Here is a 26,804-nt window from a genome sequence, read left to right on the forward strand (position 1 = left end):
AGATAATGTAAACAAGCACACCTCACCTCAATACATAAAACCCACAGATAACAAATTAATACATTTAGAACCAAAGAAGAAGAATAAAGGCAGAAGTTAATTATCAGTGAGAAAATAACATTCACACTGTTTATTACCTGCTTTTATTCTACCCCTCTACCTACATTTTTCATGCTCAACTACTCCTGCTGCAACATATTGGAGATGTATTTGTCCTCACGAAAATGTGTGTTTTTCTGGGATGTCCGTCTGCTCAGTGGCTAGCCCCGTTGGCCTAATTAGGATCCTGTGTGAGGTCATAAGGTCACGAGTTTCATCCATTATAAGGGCAGTGGTCTTCACAGCACTGCTCTGATCATTGAAATGTGTTGATTGGATGAAATTCCCACAAGAGCTTTCATCTCTGTTTCAGGCGTTAGCTCTCCTGGTGCAGCATGCACCTTGCTGAACAAGCACTGTACGTTTCAGTCCCTGGAAAGCCAGAGAACTTATAACTTTCAGATTTTCTCACGTGTTCTTGATATTCTCAAGCTGTCAGCAATAGCACCGTATCTTTCCTCCAGTCAATACATATTTTCTAGTGTCCAGAGATCTTGCCAAACCTCACACCCAGGCATTTTCTTCAGTAGATGCATTCTCTTGTCCACCTGCTGCCTGTCTTTATCTCCATCTCTGTGCTCACCTATACTATGTCTTTCCTCTGGAGTTGGTGGTGATGAATTTAACGTACAGTTGAAAGTGAGGCTACCTTCGTCAGCGGTGCCTAAGAACTTAGTAATGCGGTACATTTAGAATGTACCGCATTATTAACTTGACTCTGTGAAGGTGCATGTCTGCCAGGCTTACCACTGAATCACTCCATGCTCAACTTTTCAGGCTTGACGTGACTCAAGAGAGTCCGTCAGGATATTAACGGTTTTCTGCAGTCAACTTTTCCTGTGAAGAGGAGTGGAAGCGTCTCACCTCTGAGCAACATCACTGAAAATACTAACCCTATGTAATCCTCAATCCTTCCCCAGACTGTGGTGATCAATATGTCCAGCAAATGGTCTGTCATTTCCTTTCTGCAATTGTAGCGTTTGTACAAGTGCTGAATAATTGAACTGAGCAGGCCCTATCATGTTCTGGCTCACTTTTTAGCACTTCAAAAGGTGGCATTCATTATTGATTGAGGTTTTGCAAACAATTTACTTTCATCTGCTTTATAATTCAGAGCTCCCTTCCCTTTCAATTGTATTTATATATATATGTAATATTTTTTTTTTGTGTGGCTGAACGTTCCCCTGAATATCGAGGCGTGACTATGATACAAATCTCTGGTTTAGGTGAACTTGTGTGGAGGTGAGCGCAGCTGTGAAATGTAAAATACTTTTCCAAATCAAATAAAGTTGTTCTTGAGATTTCACTAATCCATCCCAGCTGCTGGTACAGTAACTATAGTGTGAAAAGAACATGTAACAGCTGACAGATGTGATTTGGCCGAGGAGAAGCTTCTGCCGAGCACAGCCTCCCATCGGTGCACACACACACTGATGTAAACATGAGAAGATTCAGCAAACTTTGTGTTCAAGGATGAATAACTATTGATACACATGGAGGCAAACCACACTCCAGTCTTTCATACAAACACATAAAGACAATCAGATAAGACAAACAAAAGTAAACTGAAAACTCTATTAAGACTTGTCTTTTGCTGGTCAGTGTCCACCAGCGTGTCTGGGTGTGTTAAACGCAGCAACATTATCCTAGTTGTTGTCGTTACAAGCAGAGTGTTGCTCCAGCCACAACAGCCATGCCACTGGACACAATAAACATTCAACATAACGGGTGAACACAGCATGGCCCACATGTGATGTATTTAAATCTCATTCTGTAGAAAGTGAGCCAGAAAGAAAGGAGGTAATAATGGGGCTGTTTATTTTTTTAGACCTTTTTCTAGACCTTTTAAAGACCTGCAGCAAGTGTCCATAAATATACTGCAGTATTAATATGTGCTTAATGTTCTAAATATACAATTAGGGCTAAACAATGATGGCATATGCACTTTTGATGATGAAGTTTATAGAAAATGAATCAGTATATATATATATATATATATATATATATATATATATATATATATATATATATATATATATATATATATATATATATATACTGATACTGAATTATAAATATAATATATATATATATATATATTGTTATAAGGCCATTCTGCTAATTGATTGACAACTTACTAAATGAAATGTCATTAAAATACATAATCTAAATCACAAAAATGTGTTTCTAGTTATATACAAAATGTAAAAAGGTATAAATCCACAATGTATATTCCAGTGCTTCAAGCATGATGTAGCCAAGATCAAATTCAGCAAGTGTATGTTTATCTGCTTGCATTTTAAGACCAAGCAATAAACTGTTGAGCCTTAATGTCTACAGCGTGGAATTACACTTTTGAAGCCAGGAAAGACCAGTAGCCAGGCTACAACACTATGTCCTGTGGCTATTGCTAAGTAAAAACCATTAAGATAAACAGAAAAAATATAATAAATTGCATGATTTGATTTATTGCTGAGATCAGAGTAAGAGAAAGACAGCGGAAGATTAATTTGATCAAATATTGTCCAATTGAATTGTACAAGATAAAACTGAGAAAAACTGCCTGCTCCATTGAACAGTACATTGAACATTATAGAATTTAAAATTTGGTTCGATGTCTCACCCAGATTCCGGTGGTGGGCCGTCAGGGCCTGCTAAGCCTTCTCTGCTGGCCAAAACAGAATCACAAAGTTATAGCTATTTTATAATGTAATTGTTTTTCACAAATACGCTACATGTATTATAATTATTTTTTCCCTATTAGCTTAGCTGCCTATTTATGTATACGATATCAGACAGCAGGCCTAGGTAAAAAATGCACAGCCCGCCACTGCCAGATTCAATTATGGCAATCATATTTAGAATCTGCAATGTTCAACCTTTGATTTATGAAGTCCTTTGTGATAAATGGTCATATGTAAAATGTGTAAATTCAATGTGAATGCTTTGGTTTCAATCCCTCTTGTAACTGTACAGTGCTCAAATATGTTGTTGAACTGGGGAAGAAGTCACAGTGCAGAAGCTAAAGACGCTCTTCTGTTTCACTGGGACTCTAAGTCACTATCGAAGACTGTAACACAAAGGTGATTGATTCTATGGCCCACTGATGAAAGTATTGCAATATTTCAAACGTTGTATTATAAACTTGTGTGACTGTGGCAACATTTCTGAAATGCTGTAGGGCAGGTTTTCTCCATTGCGTACACACAAAAATAAAACTATTCAAACAATTCAAACAAATTGAAGTTCATGTACCAACAAAAACACTCCAGCCTGCTAAACTTTTAGCACAATCCCATTGTTTTTACACAAATATAAATTCTAAATCAACCAGGACTGTTAAGGATTACAACTAAAAAGGTTCATATACAATAAAGTTTGCAAACATATCAGATACTGTAACCCTGCGCAGATGTGTTTAACATTGTGAGACAGTCAGACCACTGTGGGAAGTTATCATGCAGAATAAAAAAGCTTATATATATATATATATATATATGTTTGCCACAGGGGAAAACAGATCATAAAACATGGGCGAGATGCATCGAAGCACAGAGAACCATCCTGCATCATCGCTTTCTGCATTTGTTGTGGAAATATGATCGCACATATGGTCGCACAGTGTGACACACTGGCCGTACAGTGTGTTGGTGCAGACAGTATTGAACGCAGATCAGTTACCCTGGTAATGATGCTGCTTGTGGACATATGGAGCAGGTGTGAGAACAACACAAGCTATGACTCATTTTGAATTATTTACCCACTTGTGTGTGTGTGTGTGTGTGTGTGTGTGTGTGTGTGTGTGTGTGTGTGTGTGTGTGTGTGTGTGTGCACGCGGGTAAGTGTCTTTGAATGCCACTTTACTTGTGTATGTGCACATAACTTGCATATCGCATATTTTTGGGTACTTGCACGTGCATTGAGATCAGGCCGTTATCAAGCAGTGAGGGGATGACAAATGCTCGCAAAAAAATTCAATGATTAATTCTTTCTTTTTTTGCTTATTTTCTCTCAGAAATTCTCTGTTTCTGTGCTCAAAATTGGAAAGTACTTTAAATGTGTTTTAACGGGCATGAGTGCATAATATTTGGGTTAATGATGAAAGACTTGAATACACCAATTACAGATTTTGTAAGAAAGATTACCCCATTGACATCAGGACAGCAGAAAGTCTCTACATCTTCTGCCGCAAACTAAAAACCCATCTTTTACGACTATATCTTGAATAAAGAAAGCACTTTAGTGGCACTTAAATGGCACTTACTTATAGCCCTTTGTAGTATGGCTTTCTTGAAGAAATTGTACTTTCTTGATTCTTGTTGTTCTGAGTTTGTACTCATGGTTGAATGCACTTATTGTAAGTCGCTTTGGATAAAAGCATCAGCTAAATGAAATGTAATGTGATGTAATTAAGAGTGGCGACGTGATCTTCCTGTGTGAGAACTTTCTGACCCTCTTTGACTTGTTATGTGTAGCTGTCTTGTTTTTGTTTCCTCTTCCACACAATGGCACCATAAAAAATGAATGATGACAGCTAAGAGTTGCTGAGATGTGGAACTGATACAACATCTGTCAGCCCACCCGTCACAGCTTTTACCTATGAGAGAAAAGTGAGACAGATTGATAAATGTGTCTCCACCTACAATACACATATTCACACACACCTACATCCACACTTGGCTGACAAGATAAGGTAACACATAAAATATATAAAGGCCACGGTACACACACATACTACATATCCGACCACAAACAGACAGAGACAACCATGCAAAGTTTTAATGACTATGTGGGCGACATAAAGTGTCCTGAGTCTGGACACGCCAACCAGTGAGCCAGTTAGTTAAACGCAGCAGCTGTAGTGATCTGATTGGATTTGTTACGGACACAAGATATGGACAGACTTCCTGCCACAACCAGCCTACGTCTTATCAGATCTGGAAACACCAGAAGAAAACACTCTTCAAGGGAAAGAAAGACGAAGAAAAACAAGAAAAAGAAGAAGATGATGAGGAGGAGGAGGTAGAGGAGGAGTAAAGGGGAATTAGTTAATTGGCCAGTTTCAACAATCGCCTCTGCACAAATTATTTATTTGGAGTAATTGGAGGGCTTTGCAGACCCTTCAGGTTTGAGTATCATTGCATTGCTCAATCGCCCTTTGGTCGTTAATGTAAAAACTGTAAATAGCTCATAATTTAAATACTTTCTCCTTAGCTTTGGATTTGTCAGTAAAATCATACAAACAATGACAGCACAATGGGTCTAAATTGCAAATATTAATTAATCAATCAGTATTATATAAAAACAAATTTGAAACAAATTTGACATCAAACAATTTGCACTAAAGCACCCTGTGTGTTAAAGTGACAAATACGCCCATTACTGAGGAGCTGATGCTGTTTCATTCCCTCCTGATGTGAAACTCACTCATGGCCCGCTCTGTGGTTTGCAGTCTGTTACACACACAATTGAGTCAATTTAGAACAAGCTCTAAGGGAATACACGCTTATTCTCCAAACACACACCGTGTGTCAGTCTGAGTTGGTCACAGGCTTTGGCAGGAAGATAAGAAGGGCACTGGGGCCACAAACAGTTTACCCTGAAATGCTGTTTGGTCTGCTAAATGTGGTTTAGGGACAAGCCGTGGGCAGCAGGGCAACCTTACCTGTTGGAAAATACTTTGCTGTAATTGTACACTTGGATCTCCAGCACCTCGTTTCCATCCAGCCTGCTGGCAATGGGCCACCGAAATACCTGGGAAAGAGAAGATAAGACTTGAATTCATCCATTATTGTGTTAATTCAAAGTCATGTTCATCCAACCAACAGTAAATCACCCAAAGATAATCCATTTACAAAGCTATATAACAGGAAAAAAAGCACAAACAATCACATTTGAGAAGCTGGAATTTTTTTCTTGATGATTAATCATCACAGTTCTAAATAAAACATTACGCATCCTGTTTTAAAAAAGTAGCGTCCATGGCTTCTAGGCTACTTTCTATGCAATGATAAATGTTGTTCTCTTTTGGCAGTGATAACCAAAATGATGCTGATTGTAAGTGTCCGAAACTTCCAATTACTGCTCACTATGAAGTAAACTACTTTGGCAGGGTTGTAACTGAGTTGAGCCTGTTATTTTTGAATCAATCCATCTCAAAAAGCCATTTTAAAAGTTAAAGCACCTCAAGTGTCAGTTTAAAGTTAATACATGATACCATTTCAATTTGGAGTATAAGATTTTGGTGCAACATAATTTAATTCAATTTAGGTTCAGAGAAAAACTGACCTTTAAAGAGAGCCTTGTATTTAACCTTTCATAATATAAGATAGTTTTAAAGTTTGGTGCAATATGATATTAAGTTAAACCATGATTCAATGAGGTTTACAAACTAGAGCCTTGTCTGTGCAAGTCAATCTGAGTCCACAAACAAATGACCTTGTGTCACGTGTGTCAGCACATGTTCCTCTGAAGTGTCCTTGAGTTTAAAATAATCCCATCCAGCTCCAGAGGGAATACAACATTACAATGTTATATTTATCACCACATGTCCAGGTTCTATAGCACCGATTGAGAATATTGATTAGTTTTTTTGCTCTAAGGTAAAACAAGAGAAAAAAAAGCAGCCGCCAAGCACAACTGTGTGTTAATGAATGTCTTGAAAATGCCTAAATATCCTTGAGAAAAAGCCCAAATTGTGGATGTGCGAAAACAGATGAAAACACTGTCAACAACCATTTTCATTTAAATTATAGTCTGAAATTAGCGTTTGAATAGATTTCAGGTGGCTCATTTCATATCTTTAAATGACAAAAGGAAAAATGACAAGCACATATTTGATTTACTTTTTGCCACATATTTCAGTAATGTATTTGCTAATTGGCTTTGTTAGGCAGATCAGATACTAGGATGATACGTTGATTGTTTTTTCACACCAGTAAGTACAAAGTACATCTCTCTTTAGGATCAATTATAGAAACAAGTAATTAATAAAGAAAAAAGTACCTTCTTCCTAAAGGGTGGAACACGCTACTCAAAGCTCATAGGAAAAGTATAAACAAGATTATCTAATGATGTCATTAATGTTGTCTGTCAGTAGATACAAAGTGCATATTTGTGGTATGGTGTATATTAAATCATGTATGTATATTGATTTTTTAAGATTGAAAGACCAAATATTAAATGCATAATCAGAATGGCATGTTGACATAAGTATACCAGAAATACAATCATAAATATCTAAGTTACATTGTTGTTTTCTACTGTACTGTTTTGTTAAGTTAATTTACTTTCTCTATTATCTGTTTGTATTCTATTTTGATTTTATCCCAAACTGTTTGAGAATAATTTATATATTAAATTATCTTTTTTATGTTTCTGGAAATGGTCCACAGTTAAAGAAAATTAAGTACAACCCTCCTCAATGTCTAATATCATGGAAATATATACAGAACTCCCTTCAGGTTTGTTGGTACTTGCTTACATTGACAGACACACACATATCGCTTTACTTAAGATAGACACGTTGAAACCACTTCCTTTGGACTATGTTTTGTGATTCTGAAATCACAAGTAGCTATTATATGTGAGAAAACGATGTGATAGATGTCGTGAAAGCATCAAAGTCCCACTACAAGCATTAACATGCACAGCAGTAAAGTTCACCAGAAACATGTGATATATACTCAGCTCTCATGGGTTGATTAACTACAACAATTTAGCTAAATTAAGTACAGAACAACAACATTAATAAATAAGGCTAGAGACATGATTTCAGTAAAATCTCCTCTGAGCCTTCTTATCTGTACTTTCATATCTTGGGCTGTATGAGGGCAGGCGGGTTGCACAGGTGATTTAAAACTCATTCACCCCCTGCTGATGTTGGCCTCTCATTCAGGAAAACCCTGCGGGCTATCAGGCGAGCGATCCATCAGGATTGTCCCATTACCGAATCCCGGGGTTCCCACCTGCTACTGGTAGACCTGCTTTCAAGGATCTGTGGATATGTGTGTTGGCATGTGCTCACTGCACTGAACCATAACTCTGAGCTCTCTGCCCTGAGGCCCTGCAGTAACTGCTCTCTCATCCCAGGCTTAAGCCAGGCATGACGAGCACCGGTACTCCTGCCTCCCTCTCTGCTGCGTTTCACTGTTGCATTTGGCAACATTCAGCCTGCAAACACCATCAGAGTTATGGTCGTTTGCGACGATTATGGCTAACACTGCCATGCCGCTAAATCTCCTCCAAAATGTTTGAATAGCCGAGAGAGGGAAAAGAGAAAGAGGCCCCAGCATGGTTTTAATGCACAGATGACAGCCCACACTGCTAATTGAGCAAATTATGCCTAATATACACATACTATCATTTTAGCTCCAGTGTGTGTCATAACACACACTGGAGCTAAAATGATACAAACACCACTGCAAACATTGCTATGTTTTCTTTATTCAACACCAGTGACTCAGGGTAGCCACATTAATTTCCCCAGAGTAAGAAAACCACTCATTTGAATCATCTCTGTGGTACATTTATGTGCTGGTGCAGGTACACATTTCCATTTCCATTAAGCTTTGCTTGTCTTCGTTCTCTGCTGTCCAAGACTACTTATCTCTGGAAAAGCACACATGCAGGAATCCAAAACATGAAGAGCTAAATTGTTTATCTTGCCAAACGCCTTCACAGCCACTATGACGGACAAGAGTACTTATACTGGTTTAAATACCCAAGCCGTGCAGACAAATAAAATGAGAGCAGAGAATGCATTAAGGGGATAAAGTGGAAAGGTTTAGCATGCTTTAGCTCTGCACACATTTTAAACAAGCAAATGGAATTTAGCCACAGTGTTAGAGAAATCAAAACACAATACTCTTGCAATATTCACTACAGCATTTTCAAAAAGACTAAATTTTTCTCAGAAGAAAGCAATTTCAGATAGTGTTATGCAACATTAAGCTGCAAAATATATACATTTGTCAAGCTAAGTTCTCCAATACACTTTATTTTGTCTTGCTTTCTGAAAGAGAGTTATCTAAAAGACAAGTTTAAAGATTCAAGACCTTAAACTGTTTTGTTATTCAGAAAAAAAGATACAACTATTTTTAATTTCTATCTCGCCAAGTAGAGCAGCAAGAGCAACATTGCAATACATTCGGCTAAATGGATGCAGACACTCACATGAAACACACTGGATGAAATATATGGATCGCCATTTGATTCAGTGGTTAACCCAACAAAAGCTTTATGGGATAGCGACAGTATATCAGCCAGTTAGCTGACAATCGAAGACACAAATGATTACATGTTGCTATGATGATGAAATATATTTAATAAAACTATTTTGTGTTTTCCTATTTTATTGAATTAGTTTAGGAATGCATTTAGCTTTACAATGCAGCGTTCTCTTTATATTATATCTGGTTTGCCATCTATGGAGCATTAGGCTACAGATAAAATTGTTTATGTCTGATGGAGCATGCTATATCTGAATGGTAAAAATGTTAGTAGTCAGTAGTTGTTGCAGTCGAGCAATAAAGCAAAAACTGTTAGGACTTTATTCCATTGCTTGTGTCACTAAAAACAGCGTGTTCTAATTCATAATGAAAAACTCTGAGAAGCTTGCTCTGAGAATGCGTCTGCCACTTCAGCACCACGGACAACGCTATGGATGTCTCAATACACAACACTGTTAAACTGCAGTGTCTTGCTCAAGGCCACTTTGATATGCAGACTGTAGGGGGATTAACCACTGACCACCAGTTTAGCATACGACCGCTCTACCTCGTACATTTTGACAGGCGAATTTTGATCCGACTGCAGCTTAATTTGTTTGAATTAATATAAAAATTTAAAAAACTGCACCCAACCTCAATCTAAAAAGCGGTCACAACACCAGTGAGGGTGTGCAGTGCTTTAATTAAAACACAAATATAGGTTTCACTGTTCTCATTCTGTTTTGTACAGTTTGTAGCACAGACCAGACTTGAAGCTGTGTAGTCACTGTGCCTCTAACACTGACTGACGTAAAACTGCTGCAATGCGCTTCCTCTAACATTCCGTCAGTCTTTATAAAAATGTATCACAGATTATGTGGATATAGGAATGTGCAATAGTAAACTGGAAAAAAACAATCACCACTGCACTGATAGAAAAATACACCACACTGGTCTTATATTAGATTCTCCTCTCTAGTTTTAGAGCCTGTCTGAAGAACAGATATTGCTATTCCAAGCTCCCCCTCTAACCCTCTGTGGTGTATGATACAAAGCCTAATTGGCGACGTGAGGCCGAATATTAAAAGTGACAGGTATGATCTCACAAACCAGAAGCCTCGAGGCCACAGCGGCCAATAAGAGGGGCTAAATGCTCAACTGAAGAGCAGCTATTGTGATCCCACGCTGGAGCACTGACCAGGCCGTCCTCAGTTTCCCCCGCTCATCATATCTCATGACTGTTGCCATGGACACAGAGGATTAAAACACCTCTATGATTAATTATGAACATTATGCTCTATCTTTCATATCCACTCACAGCAAGTGAGAAAATGTAAAATGTACAAGAGCATTCTTTATGCAGTATGCAGTCATTGTGTTGAGTTTGCAGGCTTGTTGGTGATATGGTGGTGCAGTCCTCTGCAGTTGGATTGTGCAGGCTTAGATGTAGACTTAAAGGCTAAAATAGATATGGGTAGACTGAAGAAAGAGGCCATATAAGCCCCTTTTGCATTGCATCTGGCTTTACCAGCACACTCAAAAACGCTATGTAATATTTAGGATGGTGAAAAAAGGGTTTCTCTGTTTTCTCTGAATTTGCTGGAAGATGATAAAAAAGAAAGTCCATCTCTGCGACAGTAAATTATTAAATGCTGGGAATTCACTCGCCAACATACAGTAATCTTTCTTTATTCTGCTTCTTTATATCACATTTTCTTTCTTTTTTTGAACAACGGACCAAACAATGTTGCTGTTGTGAAACCCTTAAGCCCCACATTTTGTTGTTCATCTTAAAAAAAAATCATGCTTCAGAACATTTAATGAAACAGAGCTCAAATATTTAAAACTGCACCTCCAAATAAATAATTTATCATAACACTGAAAATATACATAATATACAGAGGAGGGATACTATGTCAATCATCTGTTTATTGCAGTTCTGTAACTTACATATACATCAAGACTGATTTAGGCTACATCCAACCTAATATGATTTTGTTAAAAAACAATTATTTGTATTTTTTACTTCATAGATTAAAATTTTACAATCAAAACATATGATAAACTCATAAAATGAGATGCATTGTTCCAGATTAAACTACCTAACAGAACTGTACTGACAGCCCTTAAATGAGCATCACTTCCACATGTTGTGGATTAAGAACATTAGTTTTTTGTATTGTAGTATTGCCCGTTTAACTTGAGTGAAAGATCTATTCCACCATTGCAACACATACACGAGATGTGTCTGACAGTCTGGATGAAAGAGCATCTCTAATAAGATGGTTCTGCTGAGAAACTCTAACTAATCCAATTCACTGACATCGCAGCATGCCCACCACCACCACCACCACCCCAACCCGGTCTCAATTTACTTTTCCCAATTGGACTGTCCAACCCTGTTTTCATTTCCACCGCGCTCCGTTTCCTCGGATGTCAGTTTATCTAGGCTACATGCACCAATGTTTCTGAATTCATCTCATTTACAATATGTGTCAAAGGAAATGCCATGGGTGCAGACATGTTGACATTAATCCAGTCAGGATCTTTCATTCACCCAGAAGTCAATTTATCAATGACTGTAGCAGCTTCAAGCCTTGTTTTCTATGTTATTAATCCTCACTGCATTGGTGCTATGCTAGATCAACCATTGATAGCAGTTTGTTATGAACAATTAGAGATGAAAGGCTCTGAAAATATAATGTCAAGATCAATAAAGTGATGAACATTATGTATTACACAGTTACATTATTATCTAACGCGTTGCAGAACAGCTGGTCCACCTTAAATGAAACTGAAGGCTAAGTTAACTGCTAACTTATCCCTTTCACTTCAATCAGTCTCTCCCACACAGTCTCTCTGAAATGGTTAGACTAACCATCAGGACATTTTATCACAGTTTATCACGAGACCCGAAACCGTTACATACTGACTGTTTAGGAAATGACTGCTACATATGGTTTGATCCATAAAATAGTGGGTTTCAATATTTTTATAAGAGCAGGGTAGCAGATAAAACAAATGGTATCTCAATATTGAACTTAACTCTTCCTCCTCTTTTGAAATTGAGAGACAGTGCAGACAGGTATACTACTTTTATCCAGTTAATGAAATGAAATCCCATTTTGTTGCAAGCTGGCCTCTAAAATAAAACTGCAATTAGCTCATCAGTTTCTGCTGTGAAAGACCAGATAATGCAGCGATAAAGAACAACACCTTTGTCCAGGATGCATTTTCACAACTCCTTGAATACAGACAGTGTTGTGCTGGGTGATAGCACTAAATACCTCAATTAAAAACTTTTCTGCTAAAATTAATTTTTCTTCTCAAACTATATAACCTCTTCCTTCTGTTCATCCTGTGCCAAATTGTCCAACTATGCAGCATTACAAATGGCTAAACAATAGCCCAAGCTGGGGGTAACTTATTGTATTTGTTAATTAAAAAGCAAGTATTTGTGGAGGACAAGAAAATATGTGAACAAGATAACAGTTATTGTTAGAGCTGAGCTGCGTCGACACAAAGCTTCAAACTAACATATCTCCAGACTATTCACAGTAATATGGCACTACCCTCTTATCATTGGTATACAATGCAGTGCCCCGGAGGCTTCAGCTATTCACCTTATTCTTTCTTTTTAACTAGGGTGCTTTCGCATTACTTCATTTTGTAATATTACATTTGTTTTAGAGTTAAGTGTGATTACTTTGATTAGCGTCTCCACCTTTATCATCCTTTACTTTCTGTTTTTAAGCTTTAAAAAAATATGTTTAGTTTTAAGTATCCATATAGATTCCCAATATGTGGTCAATTTATCGAAATAACAGCTATTAAGAAATTGATATCAACATTTTTGGTGCTGTAGGGAGCCGCTGTCTGTGTGATAGAGGCCAAATATTCAGCGTTAACATCGCTAGCTGTAACAACAAATTAAATTAGCATTCAACGAAGGAAAAAATGGGTGCGGCAGCATAAGGTGAATACATTCCTCACTTGCTGCTCACCACACATATGCTTTCACTGTATATGCAAACCAAACATCCCTTGGTTTCTATATTTGTACAATTGGACAATATATTAGTCTTCATCCCAGGTGGTTTCTAAACAAGATATTTCAACACAAATCCACTCAGACATAGGTGGCAGGTTAAATGGAGTAGTTTTTAGGCATGCTAGCGAGATGGCTCTACGGCGATTGACAGACGTGAGCGTGCTTCCATGCAAAACCAAGGTGGGGAGCATGGTAGACATTCTGCCTGGTAAACATCAGCATATTAGCATTTAGCTCATAGCACCCAAGTACTGCTAACGGGACTTAGACTCTTAGTTCTGGTTTGCTCTCAGGGTGTTATGCTTCACAAAGTAAAACACATCGTCTTATCAAGAAATCTATTACTCAACATTTGAATTTGTGTTTTCTTTTTTTTGCCGGTGGCTCTGTCACTCTTCAGAGAGACTCATTAAGGCAGAGGAGTTACAAGCAGATGCACATGGGTACACACAGAAACAGCAAAAGCGAGCTTATACATTTATCTTCTCCTAAGGGCTCACACAACAAAGTAAAAATACAACATTCCCTACAGAAATGGGGTTTTTTTTAACTCTGTGTGCATATCAGCACATTGTTTCATTCTGTTGTTTTGCCATTCTAAATACACAACACTAATATGTAAATCACCCTAAACACACAAAAGTCACGAGAATAGTTTATATACAGTAAGTACAGCAGGTTATACTGCGTTTCATTTTAGTCACTCAAGATTTCATTTTTCAGCTTCCCTCAAACTCTAAGCTCAGATCATCATTTATTCAGTATACTCAGGGATGGGAAATCACCTCCCTCAAGCAGCCCTGAATCTTAAAAACTGGTGAAGTTCATAAAATATTTTTTTAGCACCAGCAATACTCCAGCTTGTGTCTTGTCCGGAGGCTACTGCTTCTCCTCCTCTTCTTACTTGTGGTCTAGTGGTCGTAGTATCAGTGAAGTGGTAAATAAAGTATCAGATGAAATATGACCTCCAGAGGTGGATCGCCCTAATGCATGAAGTTATGTTATTTTATTCTCTACTGGCTCACTGGATATGAATCCTGTACTGCTGGGTATGCTCTATATTTGTTTAAAACCTAACCTACGTTCTCATATAACAGACACGCCTTCCTTGAGCCCACTAACTTCCCAAACCTGATTACAGAGGCAATCGGAGAAGTTTAGAGGAAGTGACCTCGCTGTAGTCTCTTCCTGCTCTCTTTGGTCTGCTGCAGAGTCCTGATCAAACTAACAAGGCTTCAGTGGTGAAGTACTGCAAGAGTATTAACAGTGACACAGCGACTACTAAAATAGCAACCCTGTCCCCTCTATAAATTGTTTTTATATACACTACTAAGTGCTTTAATCAAATTAGATCAGTTCATTGGCAATGTTTCTGTGCGCAAGTCATACGGAGCATGTTTGGGGTGGACGGTTGGTACACACACCAAAGGGACGATCGTGCTTCATGTGAGAAAGAAAATAGCAACCCCATGTCTTGTGCGTCAAGTCGCTGTTGATCTTCATAACAGACGAAGACTATGGTGTTTTTCTAATCAAGAATGGTGAGTGCTTTAACATAATGCTTTCAATGCTTTAGATGCTATGAGTGAAAACTGTGGGTAATGTAGGTTTTGACAGGAAGAATATTGTGGAATATAAAAGACAATATCTCTGGTTTTGCTGCATCAATTTTGATGATTCTTTGATGATGTTCAACAACACAAAACCACATCAAAGAAAGCCCAGCAACACAATACCTCAACAACAGCAGACAGAAGAAAAAAAAACAGTAATAAAACAAATAGGGTGAAGATTGTACAACTGCCAACTGTCAATTAACCACTGAGTCCTCAAAAGATGAATGTTTAAATAATGTTCATACAATGTTTCTATCCGCAGCCCCAATCTCCACAGCCACCCTCCTGAAATCATGACAGTCTCACAAGAGCTTTACAGCACGTTTAAGAGAAAATGTTTGTTTATAAATACACCTCACATGCTGTAACAGACAAATATAAATACAGTATACGCACACCCTATGTGTATCAGGAGCTCAGCACAGAACAACATCATTCGCCTGAATGCTCAGAGAGGTGTGTTCACTGGTTCACTCGAAAGGTGGTAAAACGCTGAGACATTTATTACTGTATTTCTTTACATTTATTAGGTTATACAATATTCTCCCAAAAACTACCACCTTGCTCAATCCTGAGATATATTCATGAGATAATACAAATAATCTTTTTACAAATTACAATTTACTCTTTACAAATCATAATATGTGTCTGAATCCAATTTAGTTATGATCAATGGTTTCAAGGTTCCCAAGTATGTCTACACCAAGGCAGCATTGTACAAAATAATTTGTCCTTAACTTGTCTGGTTAAATAAAGGTATACAAAAATGAATCATAATACACCTCGATTTAGATTTTTTTGGACAGTGTTATGGAAGTAATGCTATATTGGTGTTGTACTCCTTCATCAATGCTTCCTCATTACAGCGATACATAAAAGGGAATCCGGGCAGCTCTTAGTTACAGCAAGTACACAATGGCCTAAAAATTCAGAATTTAGCATTACGTAATCACAAGTTTCTCATTAAAAAGTCAGACTGTGCACTTAGTACACTGTAGCAGCTCGAGGCTAGTGGAGAGGGAATATTCCTGCTCTCATTATGTTTGCATAATAATTCCCCTTTTCTTTTCTGCACAGTTCAAATCTCTTGACATCTTGTTTGAAAACTAAACAACCACATCCCTGATAAGATGCTTCCTGACACATTGCCATAGACACACACACATGTACAGTAGCTCTTTCTACAGGCCCATAGAATGAACCCTGTGGTCACATACAGCACTTGCCAGGCGTTCTGTTCTTTGCTCCAGTTATGTCTAACTAGTGAGGGGGAAGTCCTGGTGTACTGCAGCTAAAAGCCGAGTCCCACCATGGTATGAATAATGAATACAGAATCCCCATCCAGTCTATCTGCATACGAGTTCAAAGGCATCCTGCTAGTCCATGCATGAAGCAACAAGATAGACAACTCTATGCTAATGGCCCTCAACTTCATGGGCTGGACTGAGCTTACTGAGCCATGCAAATGTCCCAGTGCTGAGATGAAGATGTCAGATGAGGAGGGTGTGATGAAGAATTGCTCAAGAGTGTGTGGGGTGGGGGTCGGTAGTGGCTCAAAACAGTACATGAATGCTCAGGCACCAGCAGCAGGTAAAAAAAAGCCTATCCGCACATGCTCACGAACAGACACACACACACACACACACACACACACACACACACACACACACACACACACACACACACACACACACACACACACACACACACACACACACACACATTTTTGCACACACACACGGGAACTACTGGAAGCACAAGTCATCCCAAAGGAAGCCTGGTCGTTTTATTGATGCTGAGTGATGCTAACGACCTCGCCAGCTCAACAGGACCGAGACGAGAACATCGGGTGAGGCAGTCACAAGAGATCACACATCAGTGGCAGCCACTCAGTTCTACACCAGTTACTGTAATCAGGCCACAAGAATAATGTCATGCACCAGTATAGATATGTATCACACCTTTCTCACTTTTGCTTACTTTTTTATTATATTTTAACCATGCGAAAATATTATAATATTACTAAAATATTTCTGCAGTGACCGTGAAAAATAAATAAATATGTATGTCTGTATGTATGTATGTATGTACATACATACATAGTATGTACACAGTGACTGTCTGTTATCTGTGCATATGACATTACAAATATCTTGAATATTGAATGTATGTATGTATGTGTGTGTGTGTGTGTGTGTGTGTGTGTGTGTGTGTGTGTGTGTGTGTGTGTGTGTGTGTGTGTGTGTGTGTGTGTGTGTGTGTGTGTGTAGTCATTTAGCTATTTTCCTGATTAGACTGAAAACAACCAAAACAAAGCCCTAGTTATCAGCAAAGGAAGCAGCCTCCTGCTTGTGAGCACATCAAAGGGGAAACGTTTTTTTTTCTTTAAAAGCAGGCAGCTCAAAGAGGGAAGAAAGGGTACTATATGTGTTTGAGGCCCTCTTTCTTTGTTGTTTCTTATTTAATTCCCTGACTATATCCCCTACTTCTGTTCGTTCTCTTTTGCTTTCACTCTGTGAGGATTTCCTCCAGCACTTCTCTTTTGATACCCAACCCTCATCACTTATATGACTCTTTGCATTCAAATCCGTCATAACACATGATCTCTCAGTGTGACAGGACCCTGCAGAAATCCTATGGGGAATATTTCCCAGAATACCACAGCAGCCACAAAAGAGATGTGCCAATCACAAATCAGATGCGGGCTACAGTGAAATTCTTCATGCTTTTAGAGGTTTCCTCAGGTCAGTGTTCATATATATATTTAACTTACCTTTCAATTTCAAAGAACCTGAAGTTCTGGTAGAAGTGCTACTTAGGGGATCAGCTCTTTTCCTCTACAGCAGTGGAGTGTCTAGTTTAATTAAAACAGAGCAAGTGTTCAATGTCATGCATGGAAGGAGACCGCTACCTCTGCCTTTCCTCTCAGACCCTTACAGGCCATCACTGAACAGGAGAGGGTCATTAGGAGACACTTGGCAGGACTTTGGCCATTTACAAGTGAGAATAAGTTAGATTTAGAGTAAGAACATTAAGTTGATTAGACGTGACCTTTGGCTCATTGGTTAGCACAAATGCTCGTTTGGAGTTCTTATTGTTTGTTTCTCCGTGTCTATGTGCAATCAAGTATCCTGGTAAGTATATCCACATTGGTATTGCTTTTTACGTGCAATGACAATTTTTTTACGTGCATTGACTATTTCAGAGTGGAAGTTGGGGAAATGGATGGACGTGTAGCATGTCAAGCTTTAGCTTCCTCCCACAGTCCAAATACAGCAATTTATAGTCCCATGGAAACCTAAACTTCTTATACGATGTATAGTGCTCTTAGATGTGAATGTTCATCTGTCCAGGATCTACCCTGCTTCTAACACAATGCATGCTGGGATAGGGTCGATCAAAATTGATCAATGGATGGAACCTATCCTCCGCAAATATGAATACATATTAACATCTGTTTAAATGTAAACAGCAGCTGGAAAATTTGTAACAACAGAATATTTTAACAACTTTAATGTAATAATAAAAATAAATATTTGAAAAGTCTCTTTTCATAGTCCACCCTCTCACCACGTGTTACTTGATAATATAAAAGGAATTGCATGTATATCTAATTTGTAAAAAACCCTAGAGCAAAATGTATATTGTTTGGACCTGCATCAACAACAGAAGCTTCTTTTTAGGATCAAACTATGATATTGTCATATCTAATGTCACAATAATAACAGAAAATATTTCAGAGACACCAAACTGATTTAAATAATAATAGAATTTAAATTGTTTCACTCTCAGTAGGCATTGGATCTGATCTTTCACATTCTCAATCACTATCTGATGGTTTTTATTCTGAATGTCATGTACTGTTACTGTAAAGTGTTTCCAAAGAAGCAATTTTCAAGTATTAAATACCAGGAACTGAAACCAGGTGAAGTTGTTTTGCAAGCCGTCCTTAAATGAACTGATTAGTCAGCAATCAAATTATACAATGCTTCCTTTATCGCGTAGGTGTACATGTGAAATGTTCCTGTTCTCATTCATGTCTAATGATACATATTATTACATTTTAGCTGCAATAATGTCATCAATTAAATCTAATAACTGACATACCTTTTAATAAATAGCCTGAGGAAGAAAAAAACACATAAGCCAATGGAAACATGATTAGCTCCTCAACCATAAGGTCTCTTTTGAAAAGTAAGAAACTGAGGAACAAGAAATCATTGTAAATAAACCTCTTCCCATTACCATTACAATACATTACAACCAAGGCCTAATTAATAATAATGCAATAATGAATTCATGCTCCTACTCTTTACTACAACTGTGAGAGTACATTTGATGAAAATACACAAAAATATACAATTTATGGAATCATTTCTGAAAATAAACTCAGGCTCCATGTTTTGGCCAGGCAGGTGCATTATAGCTGCATTATACGATGACATAGTTTACAGTTTGTCAAGGTAAAAAGGAACTATAACAAAATGGTCATTTTTTATATTTTGGAGGGAAATTAATCTTTTTCAGCAAGATACTCTCCCTAAATGAGCACGAAAAACCCATTCAAAGAACCCAGATTGCGAAATGAGGGAACCGCTAATGCAAAAATGCTGACTCATTTCCAGGTTCTCGTTCTTATTCTCATTCCTTTACATAGTTTGTATAACACAACGTTTATTTACGGTTTCCGACAGCTGAAGATTCCATGTTTTCAAAAGAGTATAACATGCTTATCTTCTATAAATAGACCATCTTTCATTGCAACATGTTCTCACTACAACAGAGGGGTGGACTCGGTACCGGGTCCATCGGACTAGAAGAGATAAAAGTAAATACTGACTCTATTACCTTCATTATGTCTCCTACTTATTGATTTACAAGGTTCGTTAAGAGAACCTGCAGCCTGTGAAATCCGCCTATCTGCAGTGAAGATTGGAAGTCGAGGGCTAATTGCTCATCGGTCATTATCGCGATGTATGACGAGGAAATGAAGACACTGACCTCATTGAACTGGGCCACCTCCTCACAGTTCTCTGCCACACGGCTGTAGAAGGACAGACCTGGAAAGTGAGGGGGAATTTAGAGGTTAGAAACAGATTAATAGCATATCATTTATTGTCATTTCAGTTTGAGACAGCACACACAGCAAAGGCAATTTATGCAAGCAAAAACTATCAATCTTGGTATTTATTTGTATCTGCTTGCATAATGTCAGGTAGGTTGTCAGTCACAATGTAATAAATAAATGAATACAAAGTTTTGGCCGGAAACAGTTTAAACAGTTTGAATTAAACTGTGTTTATGTGTATTTCTATGTTACTTCTACTCCACTACATAATTCTGGTGGTGTTCTTTACTTTTCTCTGAATGTATGATAATCACTTGTCTTTTAAGTTTCATGAGTCATGTTTAAAATAGAAGTAAAATATAAAAATGAAATAAATAAGATTTTAAATGCAGGATTATTACTTGTAACAGAGTATTTTTACACTGCACGTTTGGTACTTTTACTAAAGCAAAGAAAAAATTTGCTGAGAGATATTTATCAACTTCAATGTCAAAAGTCAGTTTACATAAGTGAAAAGACAAATGAATGCTATACGTATCTGATACACACTCAAATGACACAGGCGGTGTGGAGCCACCGGAGACAGAAAAGAAAAGCAGAGAATTGAATGGGTTCATAATGACTCATTATGCGACAGAATACAAACAAACAGAGAGAGAAAGACTTCACCAGAATAGAAATTAAATAGAAGTGAGATCTCAGATTATTGCCAAGAATACATCATTTCCACAAATTATCGTAAAAACAATAATAAAACAATAATGTTTTGGTGCAATGTGTACTCAAGGTTATACACATGGCAGAGAGCCATTCACTGCACAGTGAACTGGCTCACTCATGCGTGCTGCAGCCGGTATTCACCTGGTTGCTTTGTGACGCTCATGAATGGCGCCGGGCTGCTCGCATTCTGCTTTGTTGCGGTAGTTTGCTTTGTGTATCTGAGGCTTTGTATGGGTGTTTGTTTGGGTGCATGTGGACAGCTGATGTGTACAGATCACACAATCATACATACATATCTACATATAGTCACACACGCACAGGAACCTACAAAGTTAATGACAGCCGCTGTCTGTTTGGCTGAAATTAACCTTTTGAATAGAAATATAAAGATTATTTCCAGCTCCTCTGATGCGTTATTATCATTTGTGTTGAAAGTTTCTTTTCACACATTCAGAGAAAGAAAAAGACAGACATGCAAAAGCACAACTTAAAGTATGTTATGCTTCACCATATCAGTTTGTCAATACAATGTGTCCATTGTGACTGATTCATAACCAACCCACGTCCTATGAAATAGTTTTGACAAAATAAACACCACTTATATGTGAGAGAGGGAAAGAGACAATATTCCTCCAACATTATTCAAAACAGAAGCATCACTATCGTACCTGTGTTTTAATCTAACCGAGACGTGGGCTTCGAACAGTAGATCATGTGAGGCTTGTGTAAGGTGCTCCACACCGAACTAAAATAACAGGCTGCCTTTTGGCCTTGGTGGAAACAGAGAGAAAGAAAGAAAGGAAATGGAGTGTACATTTTGATTCTCGAGCAGACAGACTGGATGATAAGAGTAAAAAAGAAGGATGAGAACACTGTGAAAGACTTAAGCTAACACAAATGAAGCCTGAACAGAGGTGCGTTTTATCTTTTCTTCAGCTTTAGCTGGATCTATAAAGGGTAAACAGAACAGAAACAGTGTTGAATAGAAGAGAGGAAGGCATTTCCCTCATGTTTGAGATGCAATCAGAGTCTCCCTGGATGCCTCTGCTTTGTTGTTCCATTCTGATTTCATTTTGTCTTATTTCCTGTATAAGGTACGAGCCAAAAAAGAGACAGTTAGCGTACTAACAAGTATCACAATTCAAACTAAAGACAAGGTACAAATCTGCTCCAGCAGAGGACATAAAGAAAAGAGTTTCAGTATGGAAGAAAGCTAATTTAATGATGTGTGTAGCATACAGAAGATACCACAAAGCTTTGTTTCACCCCAGAAAATATTAAAGATTTAGAGTTAAAAAGATGAAAAACAAAAAACAAAAGTTGGGATGAAAGAAGCAAACTGTAGTAGAATATCGTGAGTGTGAAATGAAGCTTTTATTTCTAAGATAACGCTGATGTACAGTGTGTGTGTGTGTGTGTGTGTGTGTGTGTGTGTGTGTGTGTGTGTGTGTGTGTGTGTGTGTGTGTGTGTGTGTGTGTGTTCCTGCAGGCTACTGTGCAGAGGTCCAGCCAATGAGCAACAAGAGATGGAGTGTCATTCTTTGATAAATCCAAGAGCTACAGATAACAGCAAGGATCCATCAGACTTGCCACAAAATCAATTAACTTTTCATGCCTACCCTTTGAAGCAGACTTCATTGCCCATAGAAACATACAATAATAAACCATTTGAGCCTGACTGGAGAGGGAACTTTACAGTCTTTTTTATTGCTGTTTTTGTATTACATCTTGAATGCAATCGATTGACTGATTTGTGGCTTTTATTTTCTAAAAATATTGATGACGGTGGATTCTGTACGATGGGGGTTTAGGTCTCTTTCCCCGTCAAACGTTGCATGTGGAGTCAGCCTTACATAACATCGCTCCACCAGCCTGTCAAGGCGTGATTCACTCAGGAGGGGCTTGGGGCTTCCTACCAGACATCTTCCTCTCCAGACAGGAAGTTGTTTGAGCTGAAAGCCCTCAGGAAGTGCTACTGACAGGCTAAGCGAAAAAGCATGACTCAAAAACCCACCGAAATTTAAGAGACTGGGGGCGCAAGACTGATACAAATACTGTGAGTAGAAGAATAATTGACATATACTATCAATCAACATCAGTCAATCATCAATTAATAGACTAGTATGTATTCAATGGGGCTGCAGTGGCTAGCACTGTCCCCTCACAGCAAGAGGGGACAGATCCCTGGCGGTCCATCTGTGTGGAGTTTGCACGTTCTACCCGTGGTAGCGTGGGATCTCTCCGGCTTTCCTCCGGCTTCCTCACACAGTCCAAAGACATGCAGTTAATTGGAGACTCTAAAATTGCCCGTGGATGTGAGTGTGTATGAGTGAGTCAGCCATGCAATAAACTGGTGACCTGTCCAGGGTGAACCCGAATTTAGCTGGGATCGACTCCAGCGCCCCGCAAACCTTAAATAGGATAAGCGGTTTGGATCATGGTGAAACGGTGAAATACCTTCAATGAATGAAAGTCTTTGAGGGAATAGATACAGAGACGGAGGAAGAAGAAAAGGACAAATAGCATATTTTCAGGATGTTTAAAATGATATCCCTGTGTGCATTGTAATTCAATTGTTAAGGAAGACCTCAGCCTCCTTTAATCTTTTAACTGGAAGATACATGTTCTTATTGTATAGCAAAACACTGAGCAATTACTCAATAAAAAATACATATTTGTTTTAATGAAACAAATCAAATGGTGGGCAGTGATTCAGTGTACGATGCGTTTGATCCCAGCTCTTATCTTTTGTTGCACCGCTCTCACTTGTCCATCTTTCCTGTGATTCTCTGCACTTGCTTATCCAATGAGCATCACAATGACATCATACACTTAACATGACCACTCAGATGAAGTGACGTATATTTATTTTTCTAATTAAATCTCAACCTTCCACCAAAAGGTTTTTACCTACAATTTGCTCAATAAAGGCGCACTTTCATAATGATGTAACATAGATATCACAGTTGGGCGAACATACAACAATAGGGCCCCTACTTTGCAGATGTGTAAGAAGATATTATTTGGCCGGCTAAAGGACTATGCCTAACAATATAGTAAAGCAATTCAATGACGAATGTTTGGACACATATTTATGAGGCCCAAAGGAAGTTGTGGCAATGCAGAGGAGAGGAGCCAAAGCTAGGAATACAGTACAGAGAAGTAAACGTGTGTATATGTGATGAAATAATAGGACTATACTTACACGAGTCAATCTGTGTTTCATCGTCAGATTAAATGCTTGCATATGAATTAATAACAGTAAGTGATTATACATTGAAGGGCCAGTTTGTCAATGAATAGAAGTTCACCATACTGCCACATTTAACATGAGAGACAAAATAAATCTGACAATGTGAAAGGGGTGGCTCGTAGGGATTAACCTACAGATAATTATTACCTCAATCTGCTGCTCCCCTCAGCTGTAATGAGATTTTACAGATCATTGTTCAGCAGTCACAACTTCTGCCACAACTTTACCGACTTACTTTTAGTGTTCTAATATTGCCGTTTTCAGCGAAAAGGCTCTGAAATCTCACTGCACAGTACCTGCTTAGCATTCGTCCCAGTTTGTACCCTTCATGTGTTAGCATACATTGGACTAACGTTAAGGTTATCATAATTTATCTTGATTAACCGCTGACAGTGTTTTTTTTGTACACGTTTCCCAAGTCGCAATTGTTTCTCAATCAAAACCATGACGGCGTAACAGGTGAAACAGACTAACTTGTAAATTAATCTAATACACCAACGGCAGTAGCAACTAGCTAGCTAACGTTAGCTAGTGAACATGAGGCTAAAGACCAGGATATTTTTCTCAGGAGTTGGTGGTTAACGATTGGATCACACTTCATGTCACATAATATTTCAATAGCTGTTGACAAACAACATTGCCCTGACTTCCTAGCTAGATTGGGATATCTGTGTTTTTGGAAGATGAAAAAGTGTAAACCACTATAGGCTACATTACCTTTACACGAAGGTTCGCATTTTCTTTTGAAATATAGTTTGCGTTTGACATTGGCCTCAGTGAAAATCAGTGAAAACCACATGTGTATAATGGCAGAATTTGAATTACCAATGACTGAATGGCAGACAATTAGGTAAAAAAGACAGACACACACACATCGTTGCTTAGGGTAACAATCTAGAAAACAGATGAACTGTAGCTGCTGTGCTGACAGTTTGCCCATGGGAGGAAGAGCAGATGACCTAATCCTTGACTAGGATGATACGGTTCATGTAATATCAAGACCCTTGTGAATTCCCTGCAGCACAACACTGAAAGCCATCCTCTATGCAACTCACACAGTCATGCACATAGACACACACACACACACACACACACACACACACACACACACACACACACACACACACACACACACACACACACACACACACACACACACACACACACACACACACACATAGTGGAGAGAGGAAGAAGGGGTGGTGTTCTTGTAACACCCCACACAAAACCGATGCTCTCAGCAGGAGTCTGATCAGAGCTTCGGTGGGATTGAATGCCTGTCATCTGTACGAGAGTGGACTAATCGATCCAAGGTGCCGAAACACACACACACACACACACACGCGCCTCTTTCTCTCTCTCTCTCTCTCTCTCTCTCTCTCTCTCTCTCTCTCTCTCTCTTTCTCTCTCTCTCTCTCTCTCTCTCTCTCACAGAGACAGAAGATGTTGTCGTTTGATGTTGATGAATGAATCCTCTGAACTCCCTCCAAATTACCCTCCAAATCCTACAGCAATCCCTCTCTCCTCTGAACAGTAAAGGCAGAGCAGATCAGGTGTTGGGATAATGACCCCACAGGAGTTGTGGAATGCCAAAGGACCAGAGGATTGGAAATTATCTGAAGTAATCAATGCCAGCTCAGTCAATTGTTATATAGTATTGGCTTCTCGCCCTTAATGGTTTATGAGTAAAATGACCTATCAAGTGAATAAGCATGAGAAAATACTGTCATGACACGACAGTCCCAGGGATATACAGACATTGCTTTTGCTTTTTGTGGCTATTAAGAATCATTTACATTTGAGTAATTCATAAGAGAAGTCCATGTCCTGACAGTTGGGAAAGTGTAAACATCCTTTATCAAATGCAGTTTGTTTCTATAGTACTTTTAAGCATTTAAGCATATACATGATCTGATTATGAGAGGGGAGTATACCAAATTATGATATGAGCAACATTTTTATATAATCTTCCGGGATTTGATTTTTGTGTCGCATAGTCTAATGAGTTAGTCACTTAGTCAGATTGCTGCACTCTCTTTTTATTTCCTTAATTTTAAGATGAGTCCAGTTTCCATCTTTGGAAAAGAAGCACATTGGCGCATGAATCAGAGCGCAGCGCGTCTCCGAGGATCACCGCTGCGCTGCGCTCTGATCCAAGAGGGCTTTCCCCAACTTTTTACGCAACCGGGACCGCTGACTATCCCCCATCACGTTGGGAAACATCAATCTAACCTGGGCACACCACACCGGGGCTGTATCAGTTTCACAACTCAGACACGTTGTCTTACCTCTAAATGTAACTTTGGCGATCCTGTCACCTTTCCCCCGGAGGTGAGCGGCCGTCTTCAGGTGAACAATTAGAGCCATCATTAGTCCACACTGGTCAGAGGAGTAGTTTTACCGATTTGGTGCAATCTGTGTTTAACGATCTTTAGGCGGTCCTCTCCCTGCGCCTGGACACATTAATGGTCCTCCACACGGGCGGCATATAGAAAGATGTGTGTTTTTTTTAACAAACAAAAACAAAAATAGCGAATTAATGATATGCTCCAGTTAACATGTCCTTTCGCTTTGTGCTCCGTGGCCGCTGGGTCTGTCGCGCATCTCGGGACTGGCACTTGGTTTTACTCTGCTCATCGTGCAGGAAGGGCGGGGGTGCGTGAGCTCCAGCCTCCGCGTGGGGATGGATGGTGGATGCTCTAATTGTAAAAGCTCTGGGATTTGAGGGAGGAAAAATCGTCTATAGTCATTAGCCTACTACTCTATACCAGATGTATATTATTTATCT

The 26,804-nt window shown here is 38.7% G+C and overlaps 1 protein-coding gene across 2 annotated transcripts in view; it reads right to left on the minus strand.

Annotated features, from left to right (window-relative positions):
• otofa (otoferlin a) overlaps positions 1 to 26,383 on the minus strand; it is a gene marked incomplete at both ends in the record, with an annotated part of 70,243 nt that extends 43,860 nt beyond the window's left edge. For both annotated transcript variants that reach the window (XM_079216113.1, XM_079216114.1), the window contains 3 exons: positions 5,765 to 5,853; positions 19,977 to 20,035; positions 26,305 to 26,383. In XM_079216113.1, coding sequence (XP_079072239.1) covers positions 5,765 to 5,853; positions 19,977 to 20,035; positions 26,305 to 26,383 — 227 coding nt within the window. The remainder of the gene's footprint in view (positions 1 to 5,764; positions 5,854 to 19,976; positions 20,036 to 26,304) is intronic.
• Positions 26,384 to 26,804: the final 421 nt, after the last annotated feature.

The sequence above is a fragment of the Taurulus bubalis genome, assembly GCF_910589615.1.
Source record: "Taurulus bubalis genome assembly, chromosome: 3".
NCBI classification, from domain to species: domain Eukaryota; kingdom Metazoa; phylum Chordata; class Actinopteri; order Perciformes; family Cottidae; genus Taurulus; species Taurulus bubalis.